The sequence below is a fragment of the Pinus tabuliformis genome, chromosome 3_2 (genome assembly GCF_031772625.1).
Source record: "Pinus tabuliformis cultivar Carrire ecotype Pingquan chromosome 3_2, CPIR1, whole genome shotgun sequence".
NCBI classification, from domain to species: Eukaryota; Viridiplantae; Streptophyta; class Pinopsida; order Pinales; family Pinaceae; genus Pinus; species Pinus tabuliformis.
The window spans coordinates 1,077,762,033-1,077,784,674 of record NC_142302.1 but is presented as its reverse complement, the minus strand read 5'-3'; the positions used below and the strand labels follow the sequence as shown (position 1 = coordinate 1,077,784,674).

Here is a 22,642-nt window from a genome sequence, read left to right as displayed (position 1 = left end):
AGTAAGGCTATGAAAGGGCTGCGCGAACTTATCACTAGGTGTGTTGGGTCAGGAGAACCTTGCGTAGTCCGGAAGCTCGGGAAACATACATCGCGAACAGGAAGGGAAATGCGATTGGCTGCGCAAATTAGGGAGTATGAAATGGATCAAGTAATTCTAGATCTAGGGTCGGAAGCGAATGTGCTGCCAAAGAAAACATGGGAGCGCATGGGTAGGCCCGCGTTGCAATGGTCCCCTATTCAATTACGGATGGCGAACCGACAGAAGATCCTGCTGATGGGAAGATTGCAGGGGATAACAGTAGACATCGAAGGTGCGAGTGCGCTCGCAGATTTTGAGGTGATAGAGATTGTCAATGACAGCAATCCCTATCCTGCGCTATTGGGAATAGATTGGGCCATTGATATGAACAGAGTAATAAATATAAAGAAGCGCAAAATGATTTTTGAGAAAAAAGTCACTACGCATAGTGGTGCCTTTAGACCCTGTGGAAGGAGCGCGCTACACAGAGCCAGTGCGTGATAACGAGAGTGACGAGGAGCTAGACTATATCTACAAGATAACCGCTCGGGAACAAGATTGGGTGAATCTTACAGCGGATGACCGAATTTTGTGGGAGCGTGAAAGCTCCTGCACATCAGATTCGGATGAGGAAACATAACGATGGCAGAATCGGTTACACGAGGTAACCACGCTTAATTGCAACATGATGGTAAAATCATTGCGTTGCGTGACAATAGAGGTAAGGGATCTGCCTATGTATGACAGGTTGACAGCGGTGGATGAATTCCTGAACAAATTTGAAAGCGAAGTGCCAGAACAACAACGGTTCGATGCTCTGAAATGGCACTGCGCGCGACGCCTGCAAGGTGGTTGGGTACACATTAGAGAAGCTTTGAGGATTGGCGCGGATGTAGAAGGATGATGCGCCTACGATTTGAGAAACCACAGATGCGGCTAGCAGACAAGTATGATGGACGGGATGATCCACGTACACACCTCGCGAAATGGACCAATGTCTACAGGTAAGATCCATAGCCTAAATGGGTACATTTGTTCTATCATACCCTGGATGTCATACCCATGAATTGGTATACTGAGACAGATCTCCGCCACGGTACGAGAGAATGGGATGTCTTGTGCGAGGGATTTCTGTTAACTTTCACGTTTGAAGATCGTTGGTGGGACATTGTTGACGATGTGCTACAGGCAGTAAAAGCAACTATCTTCAAAATACCCCAGGAGCCAATGGCAGTACTTCAGCCAGAATGGGCGACACAGCTGAGCTGTGTGCTGGAGTGTTACCATGTAAATGTTGAGGAGGATGATGAGGACCCACGAAATATTAACATTCCAGAAATGGAAGGTTGTCATGAGGTTCGAGGACCATCGATTGAGGATCTCGACATCACCACGCCACTAAAAACAAAGCAGGTAAACATTGGTGTTATAGAAATTTTTGGGCACTACAACCCCAAGAATGAAGTGTCCATAAACCAAGGGCTCCTAAGTCCCTAAAAGTGTTGTTCTAACCCCTAAAGGAACAAGGTCAACAGATTACAGCTTCTCCCAGAAGTTCTCCATGAAAAACTGCTCAGAATTGGTCAAAACAGGATCATTTCAGCTGCTCCACTGGCCAAGTGCGTTGCATCTCACCTAAGTACACTGTGTGGGTGCGTTTCATTTCAAAAAGCCCTTCTATGGGGTGCGATGGGTGAGAAATGACAAATGGCAGTGTCATTCCGCGAGGTGGAGAGGCAATGGAAGCTGCCAGAAACTTCTCCTGTGACACTTGCCTCTCCGAATTCGACCAAGGATGAGTAAGAGATCATCAATCTCCAAGTGGAAGCAAGAACTATGAGAGGGAAGACACTAATCAAATCATAAGCTGACTCATCTCCATTACAGATATCTATATATGGATCCCTCATCCCAGAGATCCAGGGGCTGGAATTTTGCATATTGTAAGGAATTGTTGTTGGTTTCTTGAGACAAACATCAGATTGTTGGGTGATCTAAGCTTTGTATGAGGTGAAGAGGGGCTTCCTTGCTGAGAGGTTGATGCTAGGTCAGAACAACTGGTTGTAACTCCTCTTGGCTCTTTCTTGTTTATCAATAAAAGCTATTCAAGTTTTCCTCCATACTCTTGTGTCATTATTGTTTGCTGCATTTGTATGGTCAATTTACATCTGATCCTAGATTGTTTATGATTATAGATCCATGTCTTTGTATAGTGCTATGCTACTGTGATCTTACAGGTACTTTGTGAAGCTGGGCGTGCAGGGGAACAATTAGTGAAAGACTATCAAGGAAGAGAGGAATCAAATCAGGAGATTAGCGTAAGACAGAGGTTGGTCTTTTTGTTCCTCTCTATCTATAATTCATAAAGGAAAAACGAAAGTAGCTTTACTCTGTTTGTTTCTAAGGCAGCTGTCACACCTTAGTGGGTTAAGCAGTTCTGAGTAGACACTTTTCCCTGTAACAAAATGGCGACTCCACTGGGGACGAATTAGTTTGTTTGTTTATCTTCCTTGTTGTCTATTTCATAAACTTACAGGTAGCATTCGAACTGCATTTGCCATAATAAATGCAAAGTAGGTAAATGCTACTTCAGTCCATCTACGGGATCTGTTTATGATTTAAACAACTGATTCACAAACTCTATGATTGCCCTTGTGATAGCTCTTAGATCCTCCTTAGATCTACCCCTGATCGTTGAGTTACTGATTACCTTTTGCTCGGCCAAAACCCATGAACTGAACTGCAAACTGTGACCCGGAACCCAAATAGTGTCTCGTTTCTGGCCCAGCGCAGGTACTGTTCAGAGAATCTGAACTTCAGCGCACTTCCCGAGTGGAGAAGGTGCGTTGCATTTCAAATTCCCTGTGTTACAGGTGCATTGATCAGACTAGGCTTTGTGCAGTTTTGGTTTCTGTGATTCATTCTTTCCAGTTCTATTCCTGAATTTTGCTGCCTGTGAACAATATATGTCTGTTTGAAACCCCTTTTCCTTGCTGTTATTCCGCCTCCTTTGTACAAAAGAACTGTAAATGTTTTTTGTGTGTTTGTTGAGTCATTTTCAGTTCTCCTTTGCAAAAGTAGCGTAATCGTACTGTCGTCCTTTGATTTGAAACAGTCGCAAGTGTCGATTTCGATCATAGGAAAGAGTTTGATTGCTGTTGATGGTCGATTATCCTGTTACTATTGTTTTTGGTCTGAATTTGTAATTTTCTAGTGTCAAAAACAAGTATTCATTTCAAAATCGTAAGGTGTTGTGATCGTCTCCATTTTTTATTTCGAAAGGAAACTTGTTGATATTTGTCGCTTGAAAAGAAATTTAGATTTGTGCATCAACTTTCTTTTTATCATTCATATACTAAGAAAGTCGAAAACAAATACATGCATGTGCATTTGCATATAGACAGTCTGATTGGTTTGATTTAGGAAAGTGCATTTAGAGTGTGCTCTTTGCTCTTTGTGAAAAGATTCTGTCTTTCTTTCCTTAGTAGCTAGGATTTTCATTGCACAAAGAAGATAAAAAGATTGTTTATCATCTTAGATTGCATTTTAGGAATTACATCTACATCTCGCGGTGAACCTGAAAGGCAAACTTCACAAACAAGATCAACTATCAAATAAATTCAATGAATCTAACAACGCTTTGGAACTTAACGCACAACATTTAGAAGTCTAGGCTAGAGACGTATTCCGACGTCGTAAATCCTGGTAACTGTTGTTCTCACTGATGGTTGGGTGATTCCTCCACTTTGAGATGATAAGTGCCAGTACGGACTTGTGCTCCCACGTACCGTCGAGTATATTTTGGGAGACCCCAATAGGCTTAATCCTTTATCCATAGGAAGCCGTGTCTGCCGCCCTATCGATCGCAATGCACTGAACACAGCATTCGGGGAGATTGACTGCCGTACTGTAAAAAGTATTTTTCAGTTTTGCGATTGGTTTGGTAATCCCTCTACCTAGATTTCCAGAGCAGTCCCTTTCGTTCCTTTTCAGACTCTTTAACAGAAAAGGTCCATCTAAGCACTTGTCACTTCAGGCTCATTAAAAATCGAAGGAGACTAGAGTCATCTTTTGTTTTTTCTCAACTCTTAAAAATTGAAAAAACAAGTTGTGTCAAAGTGTCTAAAATTCATTTAATTCGGAAACATACTTCCCCTTTATTTTTAGTTGATCGAGTAATCCGCAATCTTGGAAGAAAGTCAATTGAAACCCCGACGTTTGTGGAGGCTTACGAGTCAATCGTCTTTGTCTCCGGAATCGAAGCTAGTATGGACAAAGCGAACTCATTTAACCGGTTCCAAATCTCCTGTTAAAGTTAGAACAAGTGTTCCAACAACATCAGAGACTCCGATTACTCCAAACATTTCTGGAATCCCTGCCTCTACAGAAGAAGTTCAGCAGCCACAGAAGGAAAGTAGTACTGATCCTAGTCTAAGGGTAAACACTTGTGTTACCGAACCATTTCCATTTACAACTAGTTCGGAGAGTCTTGCTCCTCAAACATCTGTCGCTGCCGATTCCATACCTTCTTCGGCACCAAAAATATTCTACGAACTTGACGGTCTACCCCTTCCACCTGGTCTGATTGCTATAGAAGAGATGGTGGAAGATCCTCCATCTAGTACTCCATCGCAATTTGGAGTCGGGATCACTCTGTATCCTTCTTCATCAGAAGTTAGTCTACCGCCAGCGGAAGCTCCTGTAGAATCGCTAGGTAATCTTTTGGATAGACTAGAAATGTCTGAACAACCATCAACATCTAGGACTGTGTCGTCTGACACAGCGACGGCAGAACCCCCTGCTATCACTCCAAAAATGTTCGCCGGTATACCATCTGTCGCAACTAGCTCTCAATTGCTAGAAGGAACCCACTCAGGGGCCATTTCGACAGTATGGTCTGTTCCTGTTTGTTCATCCGGAATAATATCCGGAAACTCTTATGTTGAGTTTCAACAAATTGATCCATTTGGAGGACAATTTAGGCAGTCCGGCCCTCAAGGGCAAACCATTCCCTTGAGTTCTGGATTACCACCGTATGGGGGGCAGTATACCCTTTCGTTATCCCCTCGGGGGGACAACCATACGGGAGTTCACAACAAAATTCGGGTTATGTTGGAATTACTTCTAGCGGTTGGGTACCAATACTACCTCAACAACCAAGAGTTGTATACTCGATGCAACAATGCTTACTTACGTCAAATATACCAACTACGCCAGCTATTGTGATGGTGTCGCACGTTCAAGCGCTGCCTGTTGTATGCCAACCTCAGGTTTCTCAGGTTGTAATGCAACAGCCCCTTGAATGACACAGGTTCAGACGGGTACAATTACCCCTCATCTTGGTCAAACTGTTAGTATCGGGCAACAGCACATGGCTTCACAACCATGGCTAGTACAATACCAACAACCACAATTCCAACAAGTATACCAAGGTTCTGAGCAACAAATCTTTGCAAATAGTGGACAGCCGTATATTCAAAACGGTCAAAATCAACCATTTTACAATGGTCATGCCCACCAACCTTACCAAAGTTACCAGCATCAAATGCATTATGCCGGTATGCAAAGACCAACTGCTCAGGCAATCCCATCTTATCCTGGGTATGCTTCACCTAACCTGAATCAGAAGTTACCCTTTGTGGCAACTTTAGAGTTACTGGATTTAAATCGGTTAACAAACGATCCAATCGCTTACGCCCCTTCGTGGCCAGCGATCCCGCATAAACTTCCATCAGATATTCCTAAAGTTAATAGAAATCCGGGTGAAGATCTGTCGAATCATGTGATGACCTTTCATCTGTGGTGTTCATCAAACACCCTAAATGATGATTTGATAAGGCTTCGCCTTTTTCAGAGGACGTTAACTGGTCCGGCGGCAAAATGGTACATCGAATTGCCTAGAGCTTCATTCAACAACTTCAGTACCCTAGCCACAACCTTTTTAACCCATTTTCAATTACCGATAAGGTACGAAACGGGAACGGAACTCCTTACCAACTTCAAACAGACGACGGCCACTCACATATCTGATCATATACATGAGTGGCGATGTCGTCGTAGAATGGTAAAAACGTATGTTCCCGATCAGCTCTTAGCTGAATGGTTTATCAAGTCATTACTACCTTCCATCACGGAAGATGTGGCAAAGGGGGGAGTCGTAACAGAAGAGCAAGTTATCACTCGTGCGCAATATTTGGACTTGATTTACACTCAGTCTGGCACGCTCTACGATAAAATACATGACGCTCCTAGACTGGAATTCTCAGTTCCTCCTCCTCCTAAATCAAACAATGACTCTCATGCCGGCGATGGCGTGATTGGCGCAACAGACATGAAATCGACAAAGGCTACATCCAAAAAGGCCCGTAAGATTTCAGGTCAAAATGCAAAAGATGAACTTCTTGCCTCGGAAGTAAATGCCATATCGACAGATAAAGGCAAAGAAACCAATCAACCAAGGGGCAAGAAGAAAGGCAAAGGGAAGAAGAAGAAACAGGAACAATCATCACCTGAAAAATCTTCTGCAAACCCTCCTGGAAATAGAAAACCAAAAAATCCATGCTTTATATGCGATGAGGATCATCGGATCGCAGATTGTCCACACAGAGCTGAGCTTAAAAAATTCTTCAAGAATTCAAAAACCTCCGTAGTGTTAACTGATCCGTTTCCAAATCCAGGAACAAATCTGGTTGAGAGTGAAGATGCTTCCCCATCTCAAGTGCTAATGTTGTCGGTTTCAAAACAGAAAAATGATGCTTTGATATCGATGAGGAACAAAGATTATGGGAATCCACAGCTGTCGAGCAACAAGGATAAAGATCAGCCTAGTAGTTCGACAAAAACTTCGACAGAAGTTGCGCCGCCCATCATTCCTGAATTGACAATAAAACCGCGAAAGGGAGTAGTACAGAAGTCGACGTTTAATCCCCGCGCTAGAGCAGCACAACATTATAATATAGTGGAAGATTTGGCCCAATCACCATCCGCTATGTCGACTCTTGAAGTACTACAAAATTTCCCATCCCAAAAGCAAGCTTTATTATCAGCCATTGGTGGGATAGACCCAAAGGATTCCAATCTTGTATCCTTCGATCACAAAGGATACGATCCTCAATTACCAGCGCAACTAGCTTTCCTTGTTCAAGTGAAAGCCCTCAACAAAACTGTTCATCGAACAATTATTGATGAGGGGGCATCTACATGCATTATGTCGATGAGTTGCTGGAAAACTTTAGGATCTCCAACCTTGTCGCGATCTTCGACGACATTAAAAGCATTCGACGGAAGGACATATACCCCATATGGTATTCTAAGTAACTTGAAAGTTGAACTAGGAGGGAAAACAGTAGAAATAGATGTTGAAGTAATCGATGGAAATCTCGATTACAACATCCTACTAGGAAGACCATGGATATATGCTATGGCTGCCGTTGTGTCGACCTATTTTAGGAAGATTGCATTTCCCTTCCAAGGAGGGATTACAATCGTCGATCAACAAAACTTCCTCCCCAATGGTTCTCAAGTTACAGGAAGCATCCCTATGATCCATGGAAGCCCCCATTCGCTTCAAAATATCGGAGTAGGCCTACTAAAAGATCCTATATTAATGGGAACTTTCGCCCTTCCACCTCCAATCAATCTGGCGGAAGTAGCGTCGGTAGGAACCTGCAATATGATATCTTCTAAAAAGATCTCAGAAAACGATATTGACATGGATCATGCAATGGTTTTGCCTCCAAGCCCAACGGAAATATTGTAGCAATCAATGTTCCTAGCCTGGATGGCAAACCCAAATCAACGCTCATCAAGCGTTTGGATAGACAGGTCTGAGGAATATGGTACCCCTTCAGATCCTTGGTCGCGAGTGCATGTCACCGACGAAGGAATTGTTCAATCAATGGTAATTGAAGGAGCACCATGGAATGATTCCCACCATCGTTCCCTTCTTCCGGATTGTGGAGAAGATACTCCTGATGACCTTTATCATCCTTCAGTTTTTTATTTTCTATCAAATACTGTAAACACGGTGGATTCCGAGCGAAACTTGTCCAACATTGAAGAGACTATCGCCATAAATATCTCGACCAAAACAGATGTTGTAGAGAATATTTATGTTGGCAAATGTTGTTCTCTTTCAGAACTTGAAATATATGACGCTCTTGTTCGCGAATTCAGAGATGTCTTTGCTTGGTCATATAGTGAAATTCCAGGCATTGACTCGAGTATCGTTGAACACGAAATTAAGATGTATCCAGATGTCAAACTAGTACGAAAAAGGCTACGGCAGGTGCACCCTAAGAAAGCCCTTGCCATTAAGGCAGAAGTTGAGAAACTTCTCCATGCTGGTTTCATTTACTCGGTTCCTCTAACCGATTGGGTATCGAATATTGTCCCTGTTATGAAAAAACAAGGAACAATTAGAGTGTGCGTCGATTACAGGGATGTAAATCAAGCTTGTCCAAAAGACAACTACCCTACACCCTTCATCGACCAGATAATTGATGAATGTGCCGGATGCTAAATCTTTTCATTCATGGATGGATTCTCCGGGTATAATCAAATAAATATCCGCCCACAGGACGAGTCAAAGACTGCATTTATTTGTCTATGGGGCACATTCGCATATTCGAAAATTACCCTTTGGTTTAAAGAACGTAGGGGCGACGTTTCAGAGGGCAATGAATTATGCCTTCCATGACATCAAAAACATCATTCAACCATACCTCGACGACCTTCCGGCTCATTCGCGAAAGCGGACTGATCACCCGCAGCATTTAAGAGCGATATTTCTACGTTGCCGACACTGCAAGATACGACTCAATCCACACAAATGTGTATTTTGCGTCAGTTCTGGTCATTTGCTTGGCTTTGTAGTCTCAAAGGACGGGATTCGTCTCGACCCATGTAAGGTCCAGGCAATCATAAATTTGCCTCCACCTTTGAATTTGCTTCAGATTCAGAAACTCCAAGGGAAAGCAAACTTTCTAAGGAGGTTCATTCCAAATTACGCCGAACTTGCTAAAGGTTATACGCGTCTTTTGAAAAAGGAAGTACCCTTTGTCTGGGATCAGGTTGCGCAAGCTTCCTTTGATGCTTTAAAAGAATCCCTAATGAAAGCATCATTAATGTACGCCCCTGATTATCAAAAAGACTTTAACCTGTATCTGGCTGCAGCAGATACGACCATCGCAATGGTTTTAGTTCAAGAAGACGATGGAATCGAACATCCTATATATTATTTAAGTAAAAACTTAAATGATACAGAAAGCAAATATTCTTATGTTGAAAAGCTAGCGCTCACAGCCGTTCAAGCGATACAGAGATTTCGACACTATGTCCTCTTTCGAAAAACTACCATTCTGTCAGATTCCAACCCCATGACTTATATATTGTCGCGACAGTTGCTGGGGGGAAAATATTCAAAATGGATAGCAATCCTACAAGAGTTTGATTTGGAATTTGTAAAATCCAAGTCAAAGAAAGCTCTGGTTTTCGCAGAATTATTGTGTGATCTCCCATTGTCGTCCAACGATGAAACATTCGAAGAAACAATCGTGGAAGAAAGTTTGTTTCTGATATCTTCAAGCAATGAGTGGTATGGAGATATAATAATTTATCTCCAAACCCAAAAATATAGGCCAAACACCTCCCGCTCCGAACAAAAACGTATTTGATACCAAGCAAAAGACTACATGATCGTCGGTGATACACTTTACCGTCGCGGTATCGATACAGTTCTGAGAAGGTGCCTCACGCATGAGGAGGCCAAAAAAGTCCTGAATGATTGTCATTCAGGCACGTGTGGGGGGCATCAATCTGGTTATGCTACAGCGCAAAAAATCTTACGAGCAGGATACTTCTGGCCAACAATGTTTAAAGATTGCATAAACGCAGTTAGAAGTTGCCATGCTTGTCAAATTTTCGATAGCAAAACCAGAAGACCACCCGCACCTCTGCAGCCAATAGTTGCTGTCGGGCCATTCGCCAAATGGGGCATCGATTTCATGACATGTAACCCCACCTCGACTGGGGGGCATGGGTATATCATAGTCGCAGTTGACTATTTTACCAAATGGGCCGAGGCGATGCCTACATTAGATAATACTGGTGAAACAGCTGCCCTCTTTTTTTTCAATCATGTAGTCTCCAGATTCGGCGTACCACAAGCTATAGTCACAGATCATGGATCGCATTTTCGCAATCACATGATGGTTGAATTAGCTGCCAAACTAGGGTTGTCTCACGACAGCTCTACTCCATATTACCCGCAAGCCAACGGACAAGTTGAAGCAATCAACAAGGTCCTGAAATGCATGCTGCAAAGGATGATTGGAGTTCACAAAAGAAGATGGCACCTAATCCTGTACTCAGCTTTGTGGGCTTACCGAACGTCGGTAAGGAATGCAACCGGGTTTACGCCCTTCCAACTGGTATATGGCCTGGAAGCAGTCTTACCAATCCAGTGCGAAATCTCGTCTCTCAAACTCGCAATTGATCTCCTCCCCGAAACTTCAGAAGAAGAAGCTCGTTTCTTGGAACTAATCCAATTGGATGAAACCCGTCATGATGCCGCTTTGGCTAACGAAGCCCATAAGAAATGAGTCAAAGCGCAGTTCGACAAAAATGTCAAACCCCGTGTCTTCTCAGAAGGTGACTTGGTCTTGCTTTACCACCAAGAATCCGATAAATTGGGAGCAGGTAAATTTAAGTCTTTATGAATGGGCCCCTATATTGTTAAGCAAGTGTTAGCAAAAGGAGCCTACGAGTTAATGGATTATGACATAATTCCACTGGCGCAACCTCATAACAGGTTGTACCTCAAGCGTTGCTATGCATAATGGTAACCTGTATACTTTTGTTATGTTTTTGTTTTCGCTAAAGTGTTTATTTTGGTCAAGTAATCCACTTTTTACATTTATTGCAGATGTCAAACCTATTGGAGTCATGTGTTGGATATGCCGACGGAGCGAGTCGTAGTTCGCGGAACTTATCTTCCGCAGCCTGGGCCATTTTTGATCCAAGCGGCGAGTTAGTAAGTTTCAGAGGGGTATGTATTGGTCGATCAACAAATAACATCGCTGAATATAGCGCGTTGATAGAACTTCTCTCTGATGCCATCACACATGGTATACGCCGACTGATTGTCAGGCTAGACTCACAACTCGTCATACTACAACTCACTGGTATCTATTCTGTCCGAAATCCAGCTATTTATCGCATGTTCCTAAGGGTTAAGATTTTGGAAAGACAATTTGATTTTATTCAATATCAACATATTTCCAGAAACTTAAACACATTAACTGACTCATTGGCAAATTATGTATTAGATAGACATTTGCAACATTTATAAAAAGAAGCATACCATCAATGTTTGCATTTGGATCATGTAACTTAACCAAAACAAAACTCTGAAAATCAAAAATATATATAATTGTTTATGGTTTACACATAATGTTCTGTAACCAAGACAAAATCAGTCAAGTGACCAAAAACTCAAAATGCTAGGGGGCACCCTAGTCTAATGGTGCTCGTGATAGCAAGTCACAGCCTGTGCGATCATGTGTAAGAGACGAGTCCATCGTCTTGGCACACCAGTAGTATGCCGCTGCAACCTCAAGGGCAGCTTGTCAGTCCTCACATCTGGAATACCAAGAGTGAGGCCCTCAACCTGCTCCTGTAATGCTGTGAGAGTCTCGGCCACATCGATGTCGCGAAGGATAGCCCTTCCAACAGCCTCTCCCGCTGGGGCGGCAGCTGGCACTCTCAAGCGTGCTACTGGCCGAACAAGACCAACATCTGCGTGAACACATGAGTTTGATTAAAGTCTTGATAGAATAAAGCACAAGGACATTATAAATGAAAAACGATAAACAAGAATATGGTCAAAGAATTTACCAATCGCGCCCCACTGTTCGCCATCCAGCAGTACTAAATCTGGATCACCTCGGAAGTGCATGCCAGCATATGGATACTCGGAATAAACCATCTCCTGACGATCAAACCACCTGAAGAAGGTATCAGAAAATGAAATCTGAGACTGACCAGCATGCCTAGACATATGGTCAACCCATCTCTGCATACGTGGTTCAGTAGGTGAAGGTAAATTGAGTGCAATATACTGCGGTTGCATCAGTGGTATCTTCTCTAAGGCAAAGGCGGTCAAAATAGAACCATACCCAAAGTTCTTCAACCTCCCGCTCTTTACCTTGGTCAACTGTTCTTTCATCACAAGAAGTACTGCGTCGCACCAGTTGAACACCTTCGGTCGGAGGCATTCCAAGGCATACTGCATATAAGATCGGTTGGCTACATGAAGAGCCGCACCACCAGCCATCCTACCAAAAGTAAACAGAATAGTCCTGAGGGACTTGTCAGTGACATCATGGATGATGATCTTGCCGTCTTTACTCGACTGAGATCCCTCTTTGCAATACCGGCGAACATAATCTCTCACAAATTCACCTCCTCGGGCCGAACCTGATAAAGAGATGGGGGCACCCCGCCTCGACAAGCCAGTCAAGAAATAGATGTCTACTACAGTCAAGGGGATAGATTTGCCCCTGATCTGGAACACCTGGTTGGTAGGATCCCAAGCATCGAGAAAATACTGCAGTAAGTTGATCTGTTGTCTCATGCTAGAAATGCAGAAAAACTTCAGCAAGCCACAGTTCCGCAGTGCGTTTACTGTAACCGGATCATGAAGGGCAAGCATGTCCTCTTCTTCATGCTCACGTTCTCGCCATGTAATAGTCATCTTACTCCAAAGATCTCTGAAAAACAAACAAGAGAAGAGTTAGATCCTGATTTTGGTAAGAAACAGGCAAAATTTCCATCAAAAAACTGTGCATAAAATTCCTTCTCTACGCCCATCGCACCTACAGTAGTGCTCTGGGTGCGTTGCATGTCAGATGGCCATTGGACAGGCCAACATCCAACGCACCTTTCGATACACAGAGGGTGCGCTGAAGGCAGAACGAGTTTTTCAAACCCTAGAGGCTCAGAAAAACCAGGAATCAAGCTCAGAATGCAAAATGGAAAGCATGAAATGAAAGAGCTCAAGTTTAGCTCCTACCTGGTCCAGACGGCGCCGAGAATCGTCCATAGAATCTCCCGAAATCACCTGATGAAAATCAAAGGGGGAAAGAACCTCCAAAGCTCCAACAAACCAAAGTTCAAATGAAATGGTAAAATGAGAGGTAAAAGCACTTTTTCATTACTTTTTACGTAGTTCAAATTAAAATGTTAGTGTTCTAACTCATTTTTCAAGCATATATTGTTCATTTCTGACTAGTTTGATGAAGCAAGTGAGAATACAGTACAATCTTTGAAAGAACAAAGCTATTTATGGTAAAGTCAAAAAGAGACCATTTAATCGAGCAGTTTTAGCACATAGTTCAAGCTCGTTAAAAAATAAACATAAGCCATGAGCAAATGTTTCCCCCCACGTTTAAACTCATTAAAAAATGAACTATTCCCCGGTAAATAACCATCGTGCATGTAGTACTTCAGCCATTAAAGCCTTGGTCGTGTTTGCCCCGTCACCTCCACTTTTGCATTAGCCGATCATTCACCTCCATTTGATTATTTACCCATGTTGAGGAACAGCTGCGAAGAGTGATCTCACTAGCCATCCTTGTAACACTGCCGTGATTGGAAAATTCCAAACCTTACCTGGAATCAGTTGCTACCCATTTTATCACTCATTCCTCAAAAGACGAGTCTCCTTTAAGCTATTTTCAACTGACTCGTAAAATATGAAAAGATTGCCGAGCCATTGGCCTCTCCAGCTCGTTAAAGGGACCGGAAGTGCTATCCCTCCTCTAAATTTTAATCTTTTTGGACCTGAGGGATTATTACACAAAAAGATCGAGCGCTTGTTTTGTTCGGCTCGTTAAAAGTATCGAAAATTCATCCCTTCTGTATTGTTTTATACTTTTGCGGGCTTAAGGGATTAGATGACGAAAAATGAATTTTGGAGTTACCTTTACGTTCCTTTCCAGACTCTATAAAATTGAAAAGGACCGAGTTATCTTTGTCGTTAAACTCGTTAAAATTTTAATAGTGACAAACTTGTCTATAGACGAGAACGAGTTTCACTATCGCTAGGATCGTTAAAACATAGCGATGGGTTTGCTCGAAAGGCAAATTATAAAACAAGCATATGTTATCCTCCTCAAGCTTGATAGAAATAAAGAGGTACTAGTCAGCAATGACTGGGGAAAAATTGGGAAGAAAACTTGAAGAAACTTTGTTGGTAGCAAGTCGCTCTTGAACATGACACTTTCACTCTGCATCCAAGTCGGGTTGGGTTGTTTCATTCACCGGTCACATCACCATGGTCCCATAATACCATCCACATTTGGGGTTAATGCTACCAATCCATCAAGTCAGTGTCGCCGATATATTCAAGAGAAGTCATTCAGAGAATTCACCTGTGTCTCACCCACTACAATACATTTATACTCCATTCTTTCATGACTGCCACCCTGAACCTTATATCACCAGACCGTTTTCACCTCCATTAAAATCATTTGCTCAGTTCCGTGTCATTGATGTGGGATTCATTAAGGCCCTCCTATGACGGATCACTTCTTGTCGACATCAGCTCATTATCCAAGAAGGTGATCTAGGAACACCCCATTTAGTACTTTGAAGCTTGCATGCCTCAATGGCAAGTTTCTCACTTCCGGCGACAGGTTTACATCAATGACCTTCGACCGAAAGATTTTGCGTGGTGTTTGACGCCAAGCCCTTTATTCACACCACGTGAATTGTACTGCAGTACCTTGAGGGTCATTATCATTATCGGTGATTCCTCTCGCACTTGTTAATAGCTTATATCATTGGCTGGTAATCAAGCGATGTCTTTCCATGTTCGACTTCAGAACATTTCTCACATGGATAGACTTGTACTTCGAGTGAAGATTGAACAAGATTGAAGACCCCGGATCTAGTTTCATCCATCCGGGCTGCGATATACATTCAGGAAAGTAAAAACATCAAATGTACATCATTGCTGCACAGATAATCATCCAATCAAAGGGATGATGGCTCTATCAGAATCATAAGTCTACACTCAGACGATTCTCTGTCCTATGTACATGAAAATGAATTTATAAAGCTGAGCATGGGAATTCCCACCTCAGCTAGATCATGAAAATATTATGAAGATAATGTATTGTATTGTATTTTATTGCAGGTCTCCTCCCAGCTTGAAAGAACTTCGGATCCTCATAATAAAGCATTTCACCCGACATCAAAAGATTAACGACCTCATGCTTTAGGGGGCAACTGTTATAGACATTTTTGGGCACTACAACCCCAAGCATGAAATGTCCATAAACCAAGGGCTCCTAAGTCCCTAAAAGTGTTGTTCTAACCCCTAAAGGAACAAGGTCAACAGATTACAGCTTCTCCCAGAAGTTCTCCATGAAAAACTGCTCAGAATTGGTCAAAACAGGATCATTTCAGTTGCTCCACTGGCCAAGTGCGTTGCATCTCACCTAAGTACACTGTGTGGGTGCGTTGCATTTCAAAAAGCCCTTCTATGGGGTGCGATGGGCGATAAATGACAAATGGCAGTGTCATTCCGCGAGGTGGAGAGGCAATGGAAGCTTCTAGAAACTTCTCCTGTGACACTTGCCTCTCTGAATTCGACCAAGGATGAGTAAGAAATCATCAATCTCCAAGTGGAAGCAAGAACTATCAGAGGGAAGACACTAATCAAATCATAAGCTGACTCTTCTCCATTACAAATATCTATATATGGATCCCTCATCCCAGAGATCCAGGGGCTGGAATTTTGCATATTGTAAGGAATTGCTATTGGTTTCTTGAGACAAACATCAGATTGTTGGGTGATCTAAGCTTTGTATGAGGTGAAGAGGGGCTTCCTTGCTGAGAGGTTGATGCTGGGTCAGAACAACTGGTTGTAATTCCTCTTGGCTCTTTCTTGTTTATCAATAAAAGCTATTCAAGTTTTCCTCCATACTCTTGTGTCATTGTTGTTTGCTGCATTTGTATGGTCAATTTACATCTGATCCTAGATTGTTTATGATTATAGATCCATGTCTTTGTATAGTGCTATGCTACTGTGATCTTACAGGTACTTTGTGAAGCTGGGCGTGCAGGGGAACAAGTAGCGAAAGACTATCAAGGAAGAGAGGAATCAAATCAGGAGATTAGCGCAAGACAGAGGTTGGTCTTTTTGTTCCTCTCTATCTATAATTCGTAAAGGAAAAACGAAAGTAGCTTTACTCTGTTTGTTTCTAAGGCAGCTGTCACACCTTAGTGGGTTAAGCAGTTATGAGTAGACACTTTTCCCTGTAACAATTGGAACAGAGTCAGAGCCAAAGTATGCAACACTTGGGGACTATTGGGATGATGCCACGGTGGATAAGGTCGTTGAGTTACTCCACAAATACCAAGACTTGTTCCCGACCAAAATTATAGATTTAAAAGGGATCATTGGCGACTTAGGGATGATGAAGATCACCCTAAAACCCGACGCGAAGCCGGTTAAGCAGCAACCTTACTGTTTGAATCCGAAGTATAAGGAAAAGGTCTGCGAAGAATTACACAAAATGCTTGCAGCCAGAATTATTGAGTCAGTGGAAGAATCCGACTGGGTGCGTCTTATGGTAGTGCAGGAGAAAAAGCAGAAGGGCGAAATAAGAATATGTGGACCTCAAGAAGCTGAATGACGCCTGTGTACACGATCCATTCTCGACACCGCTCACAGATGAAGTACTGGAAAATGTTGGCAGCCAGGAAGCATACTCGTTCACGGATGGGTTCTCAGGGTACCATCAGATTAAGTTCACGCCGAAAGACAGGATCAAAACGACCTTTGTAACAGAATGGGGCTGCTTTCAATACACTGTTATGCTGTTTGGATTGAAGAACACACCAACCATCTTTTCGCACATCATTGTTGTTGCATTTAAAGAATACGTCCACAAGTTCTTGGAGGTCTATCTGGATGATTGGACTGTCTTTGGATTAGTTAAGCACCATGTAGCAAGCTTACGCTTGATGCTGGATATTTGTCGATGACATCAGATTGCACTAAACCTTAAGAAGTGCACATTCCTCATTCCCTTTGGAAACCTGTTGGGACATGTGGTTTGCAATCAAGGACTGATGGTGGACCCTGTGAAGATTTCCGTTATTCTAAATTTGGAAGCACCGCGAAGTGTTAAACAACTGTGCGCTACCTTGGGACACACCGGACACTACAGAAATTTTATCAAAATCTATGCCCAAATCACCACGCCGATTGAAAAATTATTGAAAAAGGATGTTACATTTTGCTGGAATGACGTCTGTATGAAAAGTTTGGACTTCTTGAAGGGGAAATTGGCCTCCGCTCCAATCCTGGTCTTCCCAAAATGGGATGTGGAGTTTCATGTCCATGTTGATGTGTCGTGTGTCGCACGGAGCAGTGCTCACATAGTAGGGCCGGGAAGGCTTGGATCACCCTAACGCGTTTGCAAGTCGGAGGTTGTCCAAAGCAGAGAAGAACTATTCCACTACCGAGCGCGAGGGGTTGGCAATGGTGTACGTGCTCCAAAAATACCGACACTATTTACTCGGAGGACATTTCAAGATGTATACTGACCATTCCGCGCTGAAATATCTAGTCAATAAGCCTGTGTTGGGGGGGCGCATATGTAGGTGGCTCTTACTATTTCAGGAATATGATTTTGAGGTCATAGTAAAGTCGGGACGCCTGAACGCAAGACAGGATCACTTGTCGTGAACTGAGACTGGCTAGGAACCTACTAATTTGGAGGAGGGACTCTCTGATACACAACTCTTTGTGGTGCATGTTGCGGACGGGCACTTCGAGGATATAATCCACTTTCTGACAATAGGGACTGCGTCGAAGGAATACTCTGTCCAACAGAAGAACGAATTGGTGGTGCACGCGACGGATTTTTCTGTCATCGCGGGGCACCTATACAAAATGGGAAATGATGAGATATTGCGAAAATACGTACCTGAATTCGAACGAAGTCAGATCCTCACAGAAGCACATGGGGGTGCTGCAGGAGGACACTATGCAGGACGCGTGACCGCATAGAAGATTCTTCGTGCAGGGTTATGGTGGCCAACCTTGCACTAGGATTCGAAAGCACACTGTAAGGCCTGCGATATATGTCAAAGGACTGGAAAACCATCACGGAGGGATGAGATGCCGTTAAATCCATAAATGACGCTGCAGTCATTTGAAAAATGGGCAATCGAATTTGTGGGACCGATCAAACCTTAAGGAAAGACGGGCGCATGCTACATCATCACCGCGACAGAGTACCTGACACGATGGGCAGAAGCGCAGCCGGTCAAAGACTGCACGACCGCTACAGCTGCAAAGTTTTTGTTCGAAAATGTGTTGACCCGATTTGGCTGTCCAAAAATCTTAATGAGTGATCGCAGAACACATTTCCTGAATGAAACCATCAACGCGCTCACAGAAGAGTTCTAGGTGTATCATCAGAAAAGTACACCATACCACCCACAAGCTAATGGGACAGTAGAGGCATTCAACAAAATACTGGAAACTACGCTGACCAAAGTGTGCAACGCGCAGCGAAACGATTGGGACTTGCGCGTACCTGCCGTGCTATGGGCTTACAAGAAAACGTGCAAGAAACTGACGAGACAGACATCTTTCCAGTTAGTTTATGGTGTGGAAGCTGTCATGCCGATGGAATATATTGTACCTAGTCTGCGAATAACAGCGCTTACAGGCATGACAGACCGCAAAGCTCTTGAGGAAAGGCTCGTGCAATTAGAGGAACTCAAAGAAGAACGGTTTTTGGCTGGATTTCATCAGCAGGTACAAAAACAATGTGAAAAACCCTGGTACGACCACCATATCAAGTTGCGCACCTTCAAGGTAAACGACTTAGTGCTGCTGTATGATAGTAAGTTTGAAAATTTTATGGGAAAATTCAGAATGCACTGGCTGGGACCATACGTGGTTAAGGAGGTCACAGATGGAGGCATGGTGCAGCTAGTCAAACTAAATGGAGAACCCTTCCCAGGCAAAATAAACGATAGCCGCTTGAAGCCTTACACGGGTGGGCCAGCTATCTGACTTACCAGCGAAAGCACAGTCTTCGCAGCCCGAGAAGTCGGACAAGGGCGCGGGACTATAAGCATACGCAGCAGATGTCGGTACAGATGTAAGGACACAAGTTAGACATGGAGGAACGAATTCAGCAGGCAGCAGCTCAGTGCGCTGCAGACATCAGCACCGTACGGGAACAGTTGGAGGGACTCCGCGCCAAGATCGCCGCACAAACAGAGTGACTCGAGGGCGAGTCGCGATGTTTGTGTTGGGGGCTTGTTGGGCATGGAATCCCTCCACAAGATGGTTTAGGGCTCAAAGCCCAAGTTTTGAGTAATATTGTTGTAAAGACTCCGCGAATTGTGGGTGCTGAGCGCGAATTGTATGTTAGAGTTATAGGGTTGTCGACCCTAAGTTTTGAATGTAGTGTTGGCCTACCCATGGTCCATGGACCATGGGATTGTATAAATAGAGAGAGGCTCTAAGTTGTAAAGAAACAAATGAAGGGATAGAATCTGATGAATAGAATAAGATAGCGAGCATAGAGTAAGAGTCTAAGTATCTTGGGTCGTAGTAATAGGAAGAGGCTTTGCAGCTGAGTGCGCAGAGGCCTAGTAGAGTCCGCAGCTGAGTGCGCAGACCCTTGCAGCTGAGTGCGTAGGGCGGAGTCGAGTCTATAACCAAGGAAGAAGAATAATAAAGAGAAGTTTTATCTGAAATCTGTGTATTTGTTCTTGTGTTATTACCTGTTTGATATCATTTGCAATTATACTATTTATTTACTACGCGCATTTGTATGAATGGTGAATATTGTTAAGTATAACTGAAAGCATACATATAAGCTAAGTTAATATACTAATATCGGGTTACTGATAAGGACTTGGGTAATAACATTGTTCGGCCCCCGAGTAGGATTGTGTGAAGACATCATCACAGACTGCGAGGTACTGATAAGTGCGCGTAGCGACGTGCGCGCAGGGCAAACTGCGGACCACTTGGAACCCATCAGACATCTCCAGGGTGTGGAAACCTGGTTCTAGCACCCTCCCATACTACTTCAGGTGAGACCTTAGTCCGCACTCCGTGGACTGTTCTCAAAAGGGCTAGTAGTACTAGGATTTGTTTGGGTAAATCACCTCCGAACTTGGGTTAGGCTCCAACAAGCCAACACATGGCTTCCAACAATTGAGCCCTAATGACTGTCGCCTGATGTATGAATAAACCAAGACCTTAGACCATACAACGATGAATGGCCCAGGTTGGCAAGCGACCCTGTATGTGGCAACAAGGCTTTGACTACATGCTCGTTGACCAAGTTAATGGATTAGAGTTTGGATATTTACGGAGTTTTCATTCCTAGAAACTTTATTTTATTATTTTTCCTCGAAAAACAAAAGCAAATACTATGGATAGATCCGATAGGAAAATACCATAAGTAAATTTCATCCATTTTAACCACATCAAGAAAAAAGAATATTACAAACGATAGATCCCATAGGAAAATACCATAAGTAAATTTCATCCATTTTAACCACATCAGGAAAAAAGAATATTACAAACGATAAATAGAGAAAATTCGCGCTTCCAATATTTCAAAGAGGTGATACACGACTCGTGGGGAAAGTAGGAATTGGAAAGGCAGATAGCGATAATAAGGAAGCAAGCAATAAGGGAGAAATAACGTTAATCAAGCTAGAAATTTGACACAGAATGACCGAATGGCCAAGTGGCATTTTAAACACAGAGCGACCACATCATGTGCACGATCTTCCATCTCTATTGTGGGTAAGGAGCTGAGCCAAACATGAGATTTATTCGTTAGCTCTAAAATAAATCTCTCAGATCTCGACCTCTGGCACATGAAATTCGGTTCTGTCTCCACCTCTTATCATTAGAAATTCCACGATGGCCTCCCTTTTAAGGTGAACCATTGATGTCGTTGGCTGATCTCCTATGAAGACACTCGATCCCTTTTTTCACAACGTGAGATCTGAAATAATCCTCCAATCTCTTCTGCATTTTCTCCCTCATAGTGGCCATTTTCACTCAAAACTTGTGGTCAGAGGAATTTTTTGAAGTTTGGCCAACAAGAATCACTCCACACATTACAACCTCCAAATTTACACACTCGATCCCTTTTTTCACAACGTGAGATCTGAAATAATCCTCCAATCTCTTCTGCATTTTCTCCCTCATAGTGGCCATTTTCACTCAAAACTTATGGTCAGAGGAATTTTTTGAAGTTTAGCCGACAAAAATCACTCCACACACCACAACCTCCAAATTTACACATAGAAATCTCACACTTGCAAAAACAAAATTCACAACAAACAAAAAAAACAACTCTCACACACTTATAGCAATATTTGTATAGAAACAATAACACTTTTGAAACAGATCATATGAATAAAAAGCTTTGGACAAAGAATATTTTTAACTTGGTAAATCTAAATTATCTATGCATTTTTTCAAAAATAAAAATTCTACAGGCCTATTCAGAAATACACCAAGTCTATCCTATCCGCTTAAAAATAGAAACATAAAACCGTGCGAGTGTATTTTGATATCATTAAAGCTTAAATTGATTTAAAAATAGAATTTCATATATAGAGGTGAAGGATGATAGATCCATGATAGTGTACTGTATTTTGATTCCATGAAGTGAACACGGTATTCAATGATCACTAGAATGACTCTTACCTGGTATTGCTCTTCAGACTTTGAAAGTTGCTGGAGCCTTTTCATTTTATTTCGATATTCAATGAGCTTGCAAAATTGCTGACACAGTTTAGACTTTTCAGCGCCTTCTGGAATCTCATTAATTGCTTCTCTAAGAGTCTCAGCTGGAAAGAACCTCCATCCATCCTCTGTTCGATTCTGCATCTCTTCCAAAAGATGAAGAAAGGGCCATAAATCCTTGGGCTTCGGCTCCATCATGGCTCCGACATGGGCTTGAATCTGTGTGAGAAAAGCCGACCCCAGAAATGCTCCGTATATTTTATTGGTATCAAACCTTGCCACGCTACATCTTATATCATCCCTAGTTACAAGTTTGGCCAATTTGATGACAATTTGAGACGACAGAGAACGGTTGTCTGCTATATGTCTCAGTATATGAAGCCCCTCAGGCGAACTGAGGTAAGAAATGAGATGGGTTGTAGAAATCGTTAGCTGATTGTCCAGCCATCTCTCGATTTCTGATAAAGATAATCGAAATCCAAACCTGGAAAAACGATGTTCATCTGAAGTTCCAGAATTGCTCACAGCCATTGATGGGGAAATGGCTGTGGAATTCCTAAGCGTCTTGGATGATGAGAAATTGAGGTTCGACTGGAATACAGTTACTATATTTTTTAACAGAGCAGGAACCTGGCGGTTCGTGATTCGAAGACAAGTTGTAATAAAGGAAGAGAGACCGGGTACAATGACAGAATCTGTGTTGCTTCTTAGGAAAGCTAAGTATACAGTTGTAAGGCAAGCGTGCCCGTTTACAGCTCCAACCTGAAAGAATTGACTACAAATTTAGGAATAAAGCGGTGGAGAGAA

At 42.8% G+C, this 22,642-nt stretch overlaps 1 protein-coding gene across 1 annotated transcript in view; it reads right to left on the bottom strand.

Annotated features, from left to right (window-relative positions):
* Window positions 1-22,401, bottom strand: part of LOC149184416 (uncharacterized) — an 86,259-nt gene extending 63,858 nt beyond the window's left edge. The window contains exon 1 of the mRNA XM_089417472.1: window positions 21,797-22,401. Within this exon, the coding sequence (XP_089273598.1) occupies window positions 21,797-22,366 (570 nt within the window). The 5' untranslated portion in view covers window positions 22,367-22,401. The remainder of the gene's footprint in view (window positions 1-21,796) is intronic.
* Window positions 22,402-22,642: the final 241 nt, after the last annotated feature.